At 61.2% G+C, this 15,488-nt stretch overlaps 2 protein-coding genes across 11 annotated transcripts in view; both read right to left on the bottom strand.

Annotated features, from left to right (window-relative positions):
• Nucleotides 1-1,223, bottom strand: part of ARHGAP33 (Rho GTPase activating protein 33) — a 49,014-nt gene extending 47,791 nt beyond the window's left edge. For all 3 annotated transcript variants that reach the window (XM_065574585.1, XM_065574586.1, XM_065574587.1), the window contains exon 1: nt 1,013-1,223. In XM_065574585.1, coding sequence (XP_065430657.1) covers nt 1,013-1,033 — 21 coding nt within the window. In that variant the 5' untranslated portion in view covers nt 1,034-1,223. The remainder of the gene's footprint in view (nt 1-1,012) is intronic.
• A 1,160-nt stretch (nt 1,224-2,383) lies between these two features.
• Nucleotides 2,384-13,158, bottom strand: PROSER3 (proline and serine rich 3). 8 transcript variants are annotated; one of them, XM_065574589.1, is made up of 12 exons: nt 13,006-13,157; nt 12,431-12,539; nt 11,798-12,075; nt 11,450-11,592; nt 11,274-11,338; nt 10,752-10,840; nt 10,382-10,512; nt 9,999-10,180; nt 3,933-5,108; nt 3,461-3,638; nt 3,012-3,093; nt 2,384-2,874 (listed from the first exon to the last, which is right to left on the bottom strand). In XM_065574589.1, exons 1-12 carry the CDS (start codon nt 13,071-13,073, stop codon nt 2,805-2,807), a joined length of 2,571 nt encoding a protein of 856 aa, XP_065430661.1. In that variant the 5' UTR covers nt 13,074-13,157; the 3' UTR covers nt 2,384-2,804. The 8 variants fall into 8 exon arrangements, with proteins under 8 accessions (XP_065430661.1, XP_065430663.1, XP_065430666.1 ...); XM_065574591.1 differs by lacking the exon at nt 13,006-13,157 and adding an exon at nt 12,865-13,000; XM_065574594.1 differs by lacking the exon at nt 13,006-13,157 and adding an exon at nt 12,710-12,822.
• Between the last annotated feature and the right edge of the window lie 2,330 nt (nt 13,159-15,488).

The raw sequence follows: 15,488 nt of genomic DNA, 5'->3' as shown, positions 1-15,488 counted from the left end.
ATTTCTCCAGATCACTTGGGTTTCGAATCCTATCCCCCAAAGCACTTGTGCCCCACCTGGCTGGGTACTGTCCACAAACGCTACAAGCTGTCATTAGCCCAGTCCCTGATGAAGATACTGCCCAGAACTGGAGCCAGGCCTGATCCTGGCGGGCCCCACTCACTGCCAACCACTCACACGACTCCCTGGGAATGGGCACCTGCCCCCTAGCAGGCTCGGTGAGGCTGCATGGCCCTGGTTTGCTCAGCAGGTCACGTGGAACAATATCAACAGCCTCACTGAAGGGGAGATAGCTCAGATCAACCGCCGCCCTTGCCCCAAGGCTGGGCCCTATCCGAGGAGAGTGGGTCAGGGACATGATTTGTTCTGGACAAATCCATGTGCGCTGGATGCCCCACCTGCTAAGGGCCAATGAGAGTGTCCATTCTCTCTCCCCGCGTGGTTTAGGAGCTCCTGGGTTGTCCCTATGCACAGACAGATGCGATGTTTCCCTTTTCAGACCTCTGGGGTCAGTCCCGTCCCCCACCAGCTCGCAAAGGTGGAGTGGGCGCGTGGATGGATGGTGGGGGTGCTTGAGGAGGGGCAGATGTATGGGGCGCATGGGGAGACGCGGGTGGACAGATGGAGGGGGTAGGTGGTAGGGTGGCAGGAGGGGGCATGTGCAAGAAGGGAGCGAAGGACTGCATGGGAAGGAGGCCAGCCAGGCACTGACCCAGTGAGAGTCCCAGGGCAGAAGGCATGTGGGGAGGGGCAGGAGACCAACCAGGCACTGCCCCGCTGGGCAGCCAGAGTCTCTCGGGCAGCCAGTGCAAATGGGTGCAGGTGGCAGCCCAAGCAAGCAGGGAGCGAGCCGGGAAGCGACAGAGCGGGAAGGCCCACACTGAACAAGCGCGCCGGGATCCCTCGGACTCAGGTGGTGTCTCCGCCCCCAGGGGACTCTGCAGTAGGCGCTGCTGAGCCCATGGGACCCAGGCGTCCAGGGCACTAGTGGGATCCCCCCAGGTCCCCCTACCTGTGGGGGCTCAGAGCCCATGTCCGGGGCTGCGGGGGGCTCCAGCGTGGGGCCTGGGGGCTCTGGCAGAGCAGTGAATCTGCACTGCCTCGGGCCGCCCAGCGCAGGAAGCTGGAACCCGCAGGTTAAACCACGTTGTTGCACTGCTAAAAGGGGAAGTCGAGTTGCTGATCGGTTCCTCCTAGGCTGCCTGCAGGGAGCTGCCCAGGGCAGCACGCACAATGGAGGGCTGGGGGCAACAAGCAGCATCAGCACATGGGACCGAACTTTCCAGCCCCCACCCTGGGGCCGGATCGGGGCTGGCGTCCCTAGAGGGAAAGCTCCCCTCCTCCCCCAGCAGCCAGCCAGTCCCCCCAAGTTAGAACACCAATGGGTGCTGAGGGTTGGGATTGAGGGGCACCAGCAGGGCTGGGGAGGCTTGGACGGCAGGGGGCTGTAGGTCCCCCTGTCCTTCTCCCCCCAGTAGCCGTGGGGACAGGAATTGCCCCCACCCCCTCCCCAATGCTGCTGGCTCCCACTTCCTGTTTGCAGGCTGCTGGGGCCGAAGAGCTGGGAGCCCGATTTAGCCTCCAGCTCACATTCACTTCCTGAGCACGGGGCCGAGCTGGGCCCAGCCCCAGAGTGCTGGGGGGAAGGGATCACTCTGCTGGACTGGAGGTGGCTGGAGCAGAGGAGAATTCCCCTCTGCTGCCAGTGGGACAGGGTGCAGGACACACAGCAATGCAGCTGGTATCCCAACCAGCAGAAGGGAGTGAGGTGTGTGTATGTGTACACACCCCACTCTCCAACAGGGGGCAGTGGGGTACACCCCCAGCTGAGGCAGTGTCTCACAGCCCCCTCAGTTAGCGCCCCACTAACCAGTTCCAGGATGCAGTAGCTTTGCGGTGCCCTGTGGGGTGGGGGCCGTGGGGTGGGCAGCACACACACACCGCTATTGAGGACTGGACACACAAAAGGCTGATTATGAGGGGCCGGGGGAGCCAGGAGCCGGCACTTGCCGGCCTGACACAGGCGCTGGCCCCAGGCCAGGGAGAGGCAGAGTTGGGCACAGGGGGCTGGGAGGCGGTACAGGATGAGGCATGGGGCTTCCCCACTAGGGAGCACCAGCTCTTTCGGGGGGGGGGGGGGGGCAAACTCCCTAGAGAGGAAAGGCCCCCTGCCACATTCCCTACCCCCCTGAGCCAGCCAGCCCCCCGCCATGGGCCAGATGGGAGCCAGTGCCCTCTAGAGGGGAGGCTTGGACGGTAGGGGGCTGTAGGTCCCCCTGTCCTGCCCCCCTGAGCCAGCCAGCCCCCCATCATGGGGCCGGACGGGAGCTGGCACCCCCTAGACCCCAGTTCCACATCACAGAGCCGGCTGCAGACAAGCCCATCCCATGCCAATTAGCAAACCCACTTTTATTACATTGCCTAAGAAAACAGCAAAAACCATCCACACCTGGCCAGGGAACAGCTCCCCCAGGCACACCTGTGCCCTAGAGCACCCCCCGCTGGGCCAGGCCGGGGGGCTGGGAACTCCACCCACAGCCAGCACTCCCGCCCCGCTCCCTCCTGTGCCCCCAATGAGCCAATGACCCTCCCCCAAGGGGCGCGAGGTGCAGGCGGCGCTAGGTAGCCTAGCTGGCCTGAGGGGAGCTGGCAGATTCGCCCACCTCTGGCTCTGGGCTGACTCGGCCCTGAGATGGGGGCACGTGGACTCACAGCTAGTCGCCCTGGCTCAGGATATTGTTAACGGCCCCCCAAGGCTGATTCCAGACAGAGCAGGGCCTGGAGGGAGGGAGACCCAGAGACCCTCAGCAGGGGCGGCCGGGCGGCTCAGCCAAGCCCTGAGACACGAGCCTGGACACTGCGATGTCGACGGCCCTGGGGAGTGAGAGAGCACAAATTAGCACTGAGTGTGCCCCAGACAGCTGCATCTCTGAGCTGGGCAGGCCCATGGGGACAGCAGCCATCCTCTGCCCTGCCCCACAGCACTCCCTAGTGTTGCGCTGGGTAATTACCGGAGCTGGCTGCGCAGATCCTCCCGCTGGACCCGCAGCACCTCCAGCAGTGGATCCTCCTCGAACTCAGTGCCATCTGATTCTGGGGGCGACAGAGAGAGCACGGCTCACACCCCAGCCAAGTCTCCCCAAATCCCACCTGCCCCCACTTACACCCCAGCCAGGTCCCCCCAAATCCCACCTGCCCCCACTCACACCCCCTGCCCCACCCCTGCTCAGACCCCAGCAAGATCCCCCACCCCCAAGATCCCATCCAGTTCCCCCCAGCCCCCACCTCCACTGGGACCCTGGCTAGATCCCTCCCTAGCCCTGCTCAGAGCCCCTTCCCCCCACAGCCTGAAATGAGACCTGAGCAGATCTCCCACTTCCTGCTGCCACTTCCTGAGCCCCCACCCCACCAGCTCTCTCTCTCCTACCCAGGCTGCCAGCCACCCCCTGCACCCCCTCACCCTCCGCCTCCTCTAGCAGCTGAACCGCCAGCTGCAGCAGCTGTGGGTGCTGGGAGCCAGGGGCCAGGAGCTCCTCTGCTGCACTCTGCTCTGGAGGGGAGACTGCTCCCTCCCCTGACTGGCGTCCCCTGGTGGGGAGGTGGGATGCCGGGGGGGAGAACAGCCTCTCAGAGATCACCTGGGAGAGAGAGAGATACGGGAGGTCACTTGCCCTGCTCTCTGCACCCCCAGCCCGCACCACCATCATGCTCCCTGCAGCCTGCACCCCAAACCTGCTCCCCTACCCTGCCAGCACCCCACCCCACCCCACTCCCCACAGCCAGCACCCCTGCCCCATCCTCCTCTGCTGGGAGGCCAGGTGCTCCCCACACACTCCTGCCCCCCACAGTGCCCCCTGGTGGGAGAGGAGCTCCCTCCACAGCCCACGCCCCCATCCCACTCCCCACAGCCAGGCTCTCTCTGGGTACTGCACCTGCCCCAGGGCACTGTGGATGGATGACTCCCCCTTCCTGCCTCTCCTCCTCCAGCTGGGGGTCGCCTCTGGCTTCGTGGCAGCTCTGTCTTGCCACGGCTGAGGCTTGGAAGGCTGCTCGGTCTCTTTAGGTATGTGCTGTGCCACACCCACTGCCCAGGCTCCCCACTGAGCATCCCGGGAACCGTGCCGCTCCGCGGGTCCCGCTGCCCACCGAGCATCCCGAGAGCCGGGCCGCTCCGCCGGTCCCGCTGCCCGCCGAGCATCCTCCAAGACGGGCCGCTCCGCGGGTCCCGCTGCCCGCCGAGCATCCCGAGAGCCGTGCCGCTCCGCGGGTCCCGCTGCCCGCCGAGCATCCCGAGAGCCGTGCCGCTCCGCGGGTCCCGCTGCCCGCCGAGCATCCCGAGAGCCGGGCCGCTCCGCCAGTCCTGCTGCCCGCCGAGCATCCTCCAAGACGGGCCGCTCCGCCGGTCCCGCTGCCCGCCGAGCATCCCGAGAGCCGGGCCACTCCGCCGGTTCCGCTGCCCGCCGAGCATCCCGAGAGCCGGGCCGCTCCGCCGGTCCCGCTGCCCGCCGAGCATCCTCCAAGACGGGCCACTCCGCCAGTTCTGCTGCCCGCCGAGCATCCTGGGAGATGGGCTGCTCTGCCGGTCCTGCTCCCCGCCGAGAATCCTGCGAGCCGGGCCGCTCCGCCGGTCCCGCTGCCCACCGAGCATCCTGCAAGATGGGGCGCTCCGATGGTCCTGCTGCCCACTGAGCATCCTGGGAGATGGGCTGCTCCACCGGTCCCGCTCCCCGCCGAGAATCCTGGGAGCCAGGACGTTCCGCCGGTCCCATTCCCTGCCAAGCATCCTGGGAGCTCCACCTCTCTGCAGCTCCTCCTCCATCTCCCTCAGGCTGTGGTGTGCTGGAGGGGGTGGCAGCAGATGCCAGCTGCCCCAGAACGTGGACAGCTATGGGGTTCTGCCCCACAGCTGGCTTAGCACTCAGGAAGGGCACCTCCAGGGGGTGCCCCATCCCTTGGCGAAGAGCAGAGGGTCCTAGTGCCCACTCCGGGCCAGATCTCATTTCTGTCTGGACAGCAGGCGCTGGGAACGCAGCAGCATCTCCGCTCCTCCATGCCACTGCACTTGGCAGCAGTCCAACGCCAGGACGTGCCATGCACACCCCATCGCCCTGCAGGAATAAGGGGAGGAGTGTGCCGATGAAGGGGCATTGCCTGCAATATCCTGGAATAACATTAAGTATCGCCAGAGCTCACTGCATTAAAAACACAAACGTTTGTGTGTCACCACGGGATCGTCTGTGATTTCGCTGGGAGACGCACCTGATGGCAACCCTGGGAAATGCTACAAGCTTCAAGGCGCTCTCCAAACCAACAGGCCAGCCAACCCCAGCTTGGGGGTGCCTAGGAGACGCTCAGGTGGCGGGGAAGGCACCCTCCAGAGCAGCCCGAGGGGAAACCCGCTGTCAGCTGCTCACCTGCAACAGGAAGCCCAACCCAGGGGCCCAAGCTGGACAAGGGAGGGACTCACAGACATGGGGTTGCTTATGCGGAGCTAAGAGTTGCTACAGATTCCTAGATCCCAAGGCCAGAAGGGACCGTAGTGATCACCTACTCTGGCCGTCTGTGTAACACAACCCGACACCTGCACTGCAGAATTCCTTGAGCTGCGTGGCAACAGGGGAATTTTCTGTCATATTTTTATGACGATGTGTGCCTCTGTTTCCCCTATATGATGCATTGTTACCCGGTGGGGGGTTGGGACAAAATGGGAACATTCTTAATGTTTTCTCTGAATACTGTGTGTGTCTCAGCTTCCCCTTTTTTGGGGTGGGTAAACTACAGCCCATGGGCCGCAACCAGCCTGTTACACCTTTTAATCCGGCCCTTGAGCTCCCACCGGGGAGCAGGAGCTTGCCCCACTCCGCGCATGTCCCTCCAGGGAGCTCCGCATGCTTCCCCCGCCCCAAGCGCCGGCTCTGCAGCTCCCATTGGCCACAAGGGAGGCACCTGCAGATGAGGCAGCATACAGAGCTACCTGGCTGGTGCTGCGCCTCCGCGTAGGAGCCGGAGAAGGGACATGCCGCTACTTCCGGGAGCTGGTTGAGGTAAGCACCACCTGGAGCCTGCACCCCGTACTACCTCATGTGCCCCAGCCCCCTACCCCAGCCCTGATCCCCCTCCCGCCCTCCAAACTCCTCAGTCCCAGCCCAGAGCCCCCTCCTACACCCCAAACCACTCATCCCCAGCCCAGAGCCTCCTCCCATACTCCAAACCCCTCTGCTCCACCCCCAGCCTCCTTCTGCACCCCAAGCCCTTCATCCTTGGCCCCACCCCAGAGCCCACACTTCCAACCAGAGCCCTCCCCCACTTCCGCATCCCAACCCCCTGCCCCAGCCTGGGGCCCCCACTCGCAACCTGAACTCCTCATTTCTGGGCCCACCCCAGAGCCCACCCCCTCAACCGGACCCCTTGCCCCCTCCCACACCCCAACCCCAATTTCGTGAGTATTCATAGGCCGCCCTACAATTTTCATACCCAGATGTGGCCCTTAGGCCAAAATGTTTGCCCACCCCTGCCCTATATACTACTCAAGTATCTAGGTGGTGGGATAAGGGGGTGTGATCGTTGCAAAGACCCCTAGAGGGCAGGTGTGACTGCTGGTGGGCTGCACCTTGTATCCTGGCAACTGATGGCCAGTTCCCCTTCTCTGCAAGAACCAGCCTGAGGTGCTGGTGCAAGACCAGGGGGACCTGCTGGCCCAGGAAAGAGACAAAGGAAGGAGAGGGGACAATGGGCAGCTGAAAGGGTCAGTCTCCTGGTTTGGGACTGGGGGTGGGGTGGTAGAGCCTAGGGCTCTGCCCCCCCCCCCCCCCATGGACTCTATTGAAACAACATTCCTGATTTCTGTGCTAACAAGATCTGTCCTACGCTGTGTTCCCATTGATGAATAAACCTCCTGTGTCACGCTTCTGGCTGAGTCCCTGTGACTGCGGAGTGGGGGTGCAGGGCCCTTTGGGGGGGGTTTGGGTCCCCAGGTGTCCCTTCCAGGTGGACTCACAGCAGGGAGCTCACAGGGTCAACAGGGGGCTGAACTCTCCGAGATCGGCTCCAGGAAATGCCGAAGCTGAAGATGCTTCTTGCTCTGGTGGAAGGGCCCCTGCAGAGAGACTTGTTACACCAGAGTCTGGGCTGACCCTCATACAGATCAGTTCCAGAGCAACCAAACTGTGACTCCATGACAGCGGAAAAGGCTCGTTTGCTCTCAGGGTGGGCTGGGAGAGGAGACAAAGGTATGAAGGGAGTCCAGATCCTTCAAAAGGACTGGCCAAGGCAGGCCCTGTATCAATGGAAAAGCATAGAAGACAATGGCAAGCCGTCAGCAGGACGCGGCTGCGCCCCAGAGTGGAATTTCCCCACCTCTCCACAGGGATGCATCCAAAGAAGTGGGCTGTAGTCCACGAAAGCTTATGCTCTAATAAATTTGTTAGTCTCTAAGGTGCCACAAGTACTCCTGTTCTTTTTGCGGTTACAGACTAACACGGCTGCTACTCTGAAATCTCCACAGGGAGCAGAGCAGAGACCCAGCTGGAGAACAGAGGACAGGGAAAGTGCGAGGTGGGGGGAATAGAGCTGCTGGAAGGGTCTGGGGGCTCTCCCTGGGACCTGACCAAGTCAGTTGGATGTTCAGACAGACAGGCTTGGAATGTGGGGTTCATTACAATGTGGCTGGGCTTGGGGTTTGTCATGGAGTCACCAGGTGATGCTCTGGAACTACTCCCTACGAAGCCAGTCAGGACTCTGGGGGAGCCTCCTCTCTTGGAGCAGACTGTCTCCAAGGCAAGAAGCTTACACAGCTTCCACCTTCCTGGGTCTGACCTCGGAGCATTCAGCATCCCCTTCCACACCATGCACTTCCCACAGCAAGTCCGCCTGGGCGGGGCTCCTGCGGCAGCCAGAGGGTCCAGCACCCCAACTTCAGTCAGACGTGACTCTCAGCCAGCCCGTAAAACAGGTTTATTAGTTGACAGCAACACAGCGTAGAACAGAAATTGTTAGCACAGAAATCCATGACTTTCAGCCAAATCCATCTTGGGGGAAGGGGAGCCCAGAGTCAGGGCTCTGGTCCTGTCCCCCCCCACCCCAAGCCAGCCCAGACGAGAGGGACTTCCAGCTGCCTGGCCCCTGCCCTGCCACTGCTCCTCCTCCAGCCTTTGTCTCACGTCCCCGGGCCAAGAGTCACCTGGTTGTATCCCTCTCCTGGGTCTCAGGTTACGAAGGGGCAGCCATAGCATTCCTGCAGGCAGCTAGATCAGCCCCCACAAAAGTGACACACCCTTATTCCCACCACCTAGACACTGGTGCAATGCACAGGGAAATCGAGGCACACACAGCATTCATGCAGAACAGTAAGACTCTCATACAACATAACAAGGGAAAATTCTCACTTCGTCACAGGCTTGGCCTGGCTATGTTTGAACCCTGAGCTCTCTGCGCCAGCCTAAGGCCTTCCTAGGCTGCAGCTGACCCTGACGAAAGAGCAAGTCGCTGGGTGTATGGTGCATCGCAGGGGCTCCTCCCAGGGACAGTTCTAATGTGGGAGCCCCGATCCTATGCACCCATGACAAACAGGTGTTTAAAAAAACCTCCCACCTTGTTCTACAAGTTGTTGGTGACAGCAAATGCCCCCGCTCCTTGGGAAATCCTTCCAATGATTACTTACTCGCACCGTATGCCTCATTTCCAGGCTGCCCTGGACTAGCTTCACCTTCCAGCCCTTGCGTGGTGGCAGAGCCCAGGATGTCACATTCCTCCCCCACGTAGACACTCACAGACTGGGATAAGTCACCCCTTCACCTTCCCTTCGTTAAGCTATAGACTCAAGCTGCGGCTATGCTACAAAATGACATTGATCTAACTTATGTTGGCACATGGCTGCTGCAGTTACTGAACAGCGACTGTGTGCCCACGTAAGCTGGCTACCTTTGATCGCCCAGGGCTTAGGGATGACACTTCCGCGGCTAGGTCGACCCAACGCAGCCTATGTCGACCTAACCGAGTAGTGCAGACCAGGCTTCCATCTGTCGTTCTCAGGCGGGTTTTCTAACCCTTGAACCCTTCTCTGGTCCCCCTCCAATTTATCCTCATCCTTGAGCGGTGGGCACAGAAGTGGATGGCGAGGTCCGGCGGGCTACAGGCTGGACAGTGCTGTGGCAGGGCGAGTGCTGGGTGCTCTGAGTGGGGGGTTACACAGAGACAGTAGAGTGACCTATGATGAAGCGGGGGGATTTTCTTAGTGTCTTGCATGAATGCTGTCTGTGGCTCAGTTCCCCTGTGTGCTACGTGTTTAATGAGGTGGTGGGAGGGAGTTTGTTGCTGGAGAGGAGCAGGTGTTACCTCGCCTGGCAGTCAGGACCCCGACAACTGCCTGGAGATTGGGTCCCCTAGTGACTGGTAGGTCCCCCCAGCTTGGCAGTCAGCCGATTCTGGCCTGTGGAAGGACAATGGGCTGAGGAGAGAGGACCCCTGTGGCTGGGTTCCAGCCAGGGGGCTGCTGGGCTGGGGACAAAGAGCAGCCTGAGCCCACAGGACTGAGACTGGCTAGGCTCAAGAGCCCTGAGAACTGCCTGTGCTGGATTCAGATGCTCAATAAACCCTCCTGTATTACGTTGGCTGGGAGTCACTGCAGGGTAGAGATCGGGGTTGCATTGCTCTCTCTGGGTGTGGAGGCCCTGGGGTCCATGGCGAGACATGGGCGAGCGGAAGGTTCAGAGAGGTGCAGGTCCAAGAGGCGCTGGAGCGCAGGGCTTAATCCCTGAAGAGTGTGTGGACCCACAAGAAGGGCTGTCACGCTGAGAGGAGCTCCTCCCAGGGACCTTACAGAGCCGAGAGAGCACGGGGCATGAGAGTCCGTGACATGACCCCAGGGTAGATTGGCTTTCCCAACACTCTGGGGCAGGGCAGGCAGGGAACAGCCCCACAGATGGCTGTGCTCCTATGATCCCCGCTGGGAGAGGCAGGTCTCCCAGAATCATCCCCCCCAATCACCCCCGGGCTCCTACCGTCCTTGGGCCCCAGGCCAGCTTAGTCCTCCAGCCCGGCAGGGGCAGCGATCTGCCGGCCTGGCTTGCCTGTTCCATCTTCCGACGCAGGCGCCACTGGAACAGGATGTCATCCTCCGGCCGAGTGGAAGAGGAGCATTGTGGGATATGGGCAGGAGGCCAGCAGGCAAGGGGCAGGGGCTCTGGGGGAAGATAAAGGGTGTCACAGGAGGAACAAGAGACAGGGAATAACCCGCTCTGGGCCCAGATGGGAGCCGGTGCCCCCTGGAGGGGAAAGGCTCTGTGTTCCATTCTCTCCTCCTCGAGCCAGCTAGTCCCCACCCTGGGGCCAGATGGGAGCCGGTGCCCCCAAGAGGGGAAAGGCCCAGTACCTCGGTTCCTACCTGGGGAGGGCTCCAGCAGGGAGAGGTGAGAGGGGCAGGGAAGCGCCTGGTCTGAGTCCACGGTGCTGGATGGAGGTGTGGAGCGCAGCCCCTCAGAGCTGACAGGGATGGTGCTGCTCAGGGAGGACTCACTGCAGGAAGAGCAGGCAAGCTTAGAGGGGACAGAGGGTTTGTCCGTTGGAAGGCATCCTGCCTCTCCCCAGTGTGCAGGAGGGGCTGGAGGGGGAATACCCAGTATGGGGGGGGTACCCAGCAGTGGGTACCACGGGGTGTGTGTTGCGGGGCGGGGAGATGTGTACACAGCAGGGAAGGGGCTGCCGGGGGGAGGGGGAGGGATACCCAGTGCGGGGTGTGTGTGTCAGGAAAGTACCTTCTCAGCAGCAGCCGGGTGGCTCTCTCCTGCAGGCTGTGGCTGTCGGGGTCAGGCGACTCCAGTGGGGAGGTGTCTGAGGGGCCCCCCTGGAAGAGAGTGAGCGTGCAGTGCAGGGAAGAGCCCCACGATCAGGCCCCAGGGGGCTGGTAGCACCAGGGACTGTCCCCCACAAAGCTGGCCAGGGGACATGGTTCCCTGCTGCCCCAGAGAGGGGCTGGGCAGAGTCCCAGGCGTGGGGTGGGATCCCCAGAGTGGATAGAGAGGGGCTGGGCAGGGTCTTGTTGGGGAATCCCCAGAGCAGATAGAGAAGGCCTGGGCAGGCTCCTGGGGATGGAGTAGGATCCCCAGAGTGAATAGAGAGGGGCTGGACAGGGACCCAGGGGCAGAGAGATCCCCAGAGTGGAGAGAGAGGGGCTGGGCAGGGTCCCAGGGGCACCCCAGAGCCAGCCTGCCCCTCTCCCTAGCTATGTAGCTGCCCGGTGCCCCCCAGCTCTGCCTCCCTGCAAGCAACATACTGACCATGGGGCGCAGCGGGGGGCTGACAAGTGCCCATCCTGGCCTGGCCTCTTCCAGCTTGGCACAGTCTGTAAGGAGATGGCCCAGTTAAAGGAGGGGCCAAGGAACCAACCAGCTCCCCACCTGCAGGGACCTCAAGCAGGGGAAGGGGGGGACCCCTGCCCAGCAAGGGCAGGTACCTGGCTTTGCCCCCCCTTTCGGGGTGGAGCTGTCAGAGGGAAGTGCTGGCTCCAGCCACCAGAACTCCCTAGCTGTGGGGACGGGGGGCGCCTGGCGCTGGTTGCGGCTCCTCGGCTGCCCGTGGCGGAAACGCTCTATGTACCTGCAGGGAAAGGAGATGGTATTAATGGTCACCCTCCCTGCCCGGAGCCAGGCCTAAAACCAAGAGTCCTGGCTCCCAATCCCCCCCCTCCCCTGCTCTAGCCACTAGACCCCACTCCCCTCCCAGAGCTGGGATAACACCCAGGAGTCCTGGCTCCCATCCCCTGCCCTAACCACCAGACCCCACTGCCCTGGGAGCAGCTCACTTGGCAATGATGGACTCCCCATCCTGGGCTGAGGCTAGGGGGCCCAGGGACTGCCTCAAGGCTGGCACCTCCTGGGGGGTGCTAGAGGAGCTGCGCTCGGTTGAGGACCACGATTCGGGGAAGGGTTTGGTGGAGTCCAAGTCCAGAGCTGTCCCCCGGCAGCTGGAGCCCTGCAGGAAGCTGAGGTCTGGGGGGCTGGAGGCCGTGGGCTCAGGGGGGCGCCATCGGTGCGGGGCGAGGGCAGGGACACCGGTCAGCAGGCGGGCCGGGCTCAGGGTCTGGGGGGAAATGGAGAAAGCTCAGGGGTGCGATGCAGGCCAGCCTGGGCAGAAACTGCACCCCCATCTCTCTCACGATGGGGCCCCCACAGCCCAAACCAGTTTCCCCATAGCCGCCCCTGCCTCACCCAGCTCCCCCCTGCAGACCCCGAATGTGACGCAGCTCCCCTCTGCAGCACCCCCCACAGCCCAACCCAGCTTCCCCCAACCCCCCAAACACAGCCTTTCCCAGCACCCGCAATGCCTCCCTGCAGCCCCCACCCCAACCCAGCTTTCCCCCAAACTCCACAACACAGCATGACCCCGCTCCCCCATCCAGCCCCCCAACACCTTCCCACGCCCTCCCCCACCGGACCATGCACTGGTGCTGTGGGCCGGGCAGGCGGGCAGGTGAGGGGTGGTAGTGGCTCCGGGCTGGGCTCCTCATGGCGAAGGGGCTCCCCTGGACGGAGAACAGAGCCGTGCTGCAGGCAAAAGGGGAATTAGCAGGGCAGCCCCCCGTCAACCCCACCCCTGGGACCAGACAGCATCACCCCTCCAGTTCCCCCCCATTCCCTCCACACCCCAGGACCAGACAGCATCGCCCTCCCAGTCCCCGGGACCAGACACCATCGTCCCCCCATTCCCCACACACCCCGGGACCAGACATCATCGCCCCCCCATGGCCTGAGCACACTGGGATGCAGGCAGCTCTGCAGGGCGCCCCAGGGGACATGGGGCGGAGGTTGGGGAGGCGGGAGAGGCCGCGGGAGGACCCGGGGGCGGGGCCCGATCTCGCGGGGACCGTACCTGGACTCCATCCTTCCCGGTCCCTGAGGTGCGGGCCCGCGGGGGTATTGGGAACCCAGGCGTCCGGGCTCCCCCCTCTGTCCCAGCAACCCCCAGGACCCACGACCCTCCCCCAACCGAACTTGCCGCCCAAGCCGTCACCTAGCAACGTCCGCCAGGCATGTCGGGTAAAGCCGGCAGGGGAGGGGGTGACTGGGCGTGTGTCCCATAATGCACCACGCTGTCCGGGATCTCCTCCCCCCCCCCGCCGCTCAAAATGGCCGCCCAGGCGTGTGTGGGCGAGTCCTGACTACACTTCCCATGAGGCACAGCGCCACTTGACTATGCTCCCATGGTACCCCGCGCCTACGAGGTCACTATGATCGCTGTTGCATTGGGGAAATGGTTTGACTACAACTGTGGCCACTGACTACAACTCCAATGGGTCAGTACAGCGCGCCACCGGCCACTCGATAAAAATGGCCGCCAGGCGTGTCTGTGCAGCCCATGACTACATATCCCATGTTTCAGAGTAGCAGCCAAGTTAGTCTGTATCCGCAAAAAGAACAGGAGTACTTGTGGCACCTTAGAGGCTAACAAAAATTTATTTGAGCAAAAGCTTTCGTCAGCTACAGCCCACTTCATCGGATGCATAGAATGGAACATGTAGTGAGGAGATATATATACATACAGAGAACATGAAAAGGTGGAAGTTGCCCTACTAGGGTTACCATGTCTAACAAATAAAAAAAGAGGACGCTCCACGGGCCTTGGCCCCGCCCATTTCCCCACCCCACCCCCAGCCCCGCCCTAACTCCGCCCCCTCCTCCCTCCCACTCCCAGCCACGCGGAAAGGGCTGCCCGAGCGCTACGGGCTTCACGGTTTGCCAGGCAGCCCCCAGACCCTGCGCCCCCGGCCGGCGCTTCCCCAGCGCAGCTGGAGCCCGGGAGGGGAAGCGCCCAGCCGGGGGCGCAGGGTCTGGAGGCTGACCAGCAAACCGTGAAGCCGGTAGCGCTTGGGCCCCATGCCTCCGGACCCGGGAAAATGGCGGCTCTGCTCCTCCCTGACTCTTCGGCTCTGTTTAAGAGCCGAGCTGCCCCAGCGCTACCGGCTTCGGGCAGCCCCCATGCCTCCGGACCCTGTGCCGCCGGAGCCCGGGAGGGGAAGTGCCCGGCCGGGGGCGCAGGGTCCGGAGGCATGGGGGCTGCCCGAAGCCGGTAGCGCTCGGGCAGCTCGGCTCTTAAACAGAGCCGAAGAGTCAGGGGAGGAGCAGAGCCGCCATTTTCCCAGACATGTTTGGCTTTTTGGCAATTCCCCCCGGACGGGGGTTTGAGTGCCGAAAAGCCGGACATGTCCGTGAAAAAGAGGACGTATGGTAACCCTATGCCCTACCAACTCTAAGTGGCTAATTAAGTAAGATGAGCTATTATCAGCGGGGGGGGAGGGGGGAGACTTTTGTAGTGATAATCAAGATGGCCCATAGAGATCTTGTAGGTGTTTGTCTCCATCTGCTATACTTACCTACATGCCTCCAGCTTCCATCCAGGACACGCCACATGATCCATTGTCTACAGCCAAGCTCTAAGATAAAACTGCATTTGCTCCAATCCCTCAGACAGAGACAAGCACCTACAAGATCTCTATCAAGCATTCTTAAAACTACAAGACCCACCTACTGAAGTGAAAAAACAGATTGACAGAGCCAGAAGAGTACTCAGAAGTCACCTACTACAGTACAGGCCCAACAAAGAAAATAACAGAACGCCACTAGCTGTCACCTTCAGCTCCCATCTAAAACCTCTCCAGCGCATCATCAAAGATCTACAACCTATCCCAAAAGATGATCCCTCACTCTCACAGATCTTGGGAGACAGACCAGTCCTCGCTTACAGACAGCCCCCCAACCGCAAATACTCACCAGCAACCACACACCAAAAACACTAACCCAGGAACCTATCCTTGCAACAAAGCCCACTCTGTCCACATATCTATTCAAGTGACACCATCATAGGACCTAATCACATCAGCCATGCCATCAGGGGCTCGTTCACCTGCACATCTACCAACGTGATATATGCCATCATGTGCCACCAATGCCCCTCTGCCATGTATACTGGCCAAACCGGACAGTCTCTACGCAAAAGAATAAATGGACACAAATCTGATGTCAGGAATCATAACATTCAAAAACCAGTAGGAGAACACTTCAACCTCTCTAGTCACTCAGTAACAGACTTAAAGGTGGCAATTTTGCAACAGAAAAGCTTCAAAAACGGTCTCCAATGAGAAACTGCTGAACTTGAATTAATATGCAAACTAGATACCATTAACTTTGGCTTGAATAGAGACTGGAAGTGGCTGGGTCATTACGCAAATTGAATCTATTTCCCCATGGTAAGTATCCTCACACCTTTTTGTCAACTGTCTGAAATGGGCCATCTTGATTATCACTACAAAAGTTTTTTTTCTCCCGCTGATAATAGCTCATCTTAATTAATTAGCCTCTTAGAGTTGGTATGGCAACTTCCATTTTCATGTTCTCTGTATGTGTATATATATCTTCTTACTATATGTTCCATTCTATGCATCTGATGAAGTGGGCTGTAGCCCACGAAAGCTTATGCTCAAATAAATTTGTTAGTCT

Source organism: Chrysemys picta, chromosome 20 (assembly GCF_011386835.1).
Source record: "Chrysemys picta bellii isolate R12L10 chromosome 20, ASM1138683v2, whole genome shotgun sequence".
Taxonomy (NCBI): domain Eukaryota; kingdom Metazoa; phylum Chordata; order Testudines; family Emydidae; genus Chrysemys; species Chrysemys picta.
Note: the sequence above shows the minus strand (reverse complement) of the source record. Positions and strands in the feature narration are given on the sequence as shown.

Coding starts and splice junctions, on each gene's coding strand:
- PROSER3 (XM_065574589.1), bottom strand. CDS start 13,073: ATGGGACACACGCCCAGTCACCCCCTCCCCTGCCGGCTTTACCCGACA. Junction 12,540..13,005: donor TGCCTGGCGGACGTTGCTAG/GTGACGGCTTGG, acceptor TTTTGCCTGCAG/CACGGCTCTGTTCTCCGTCC. Junction 5,109..9,998: donor TGGCCTGGGGCCCAAGGACG/GTAGGAGCCCGG, acceptor TTATTCCTGCAG/GGCGATGGGGTGTGCATGGC.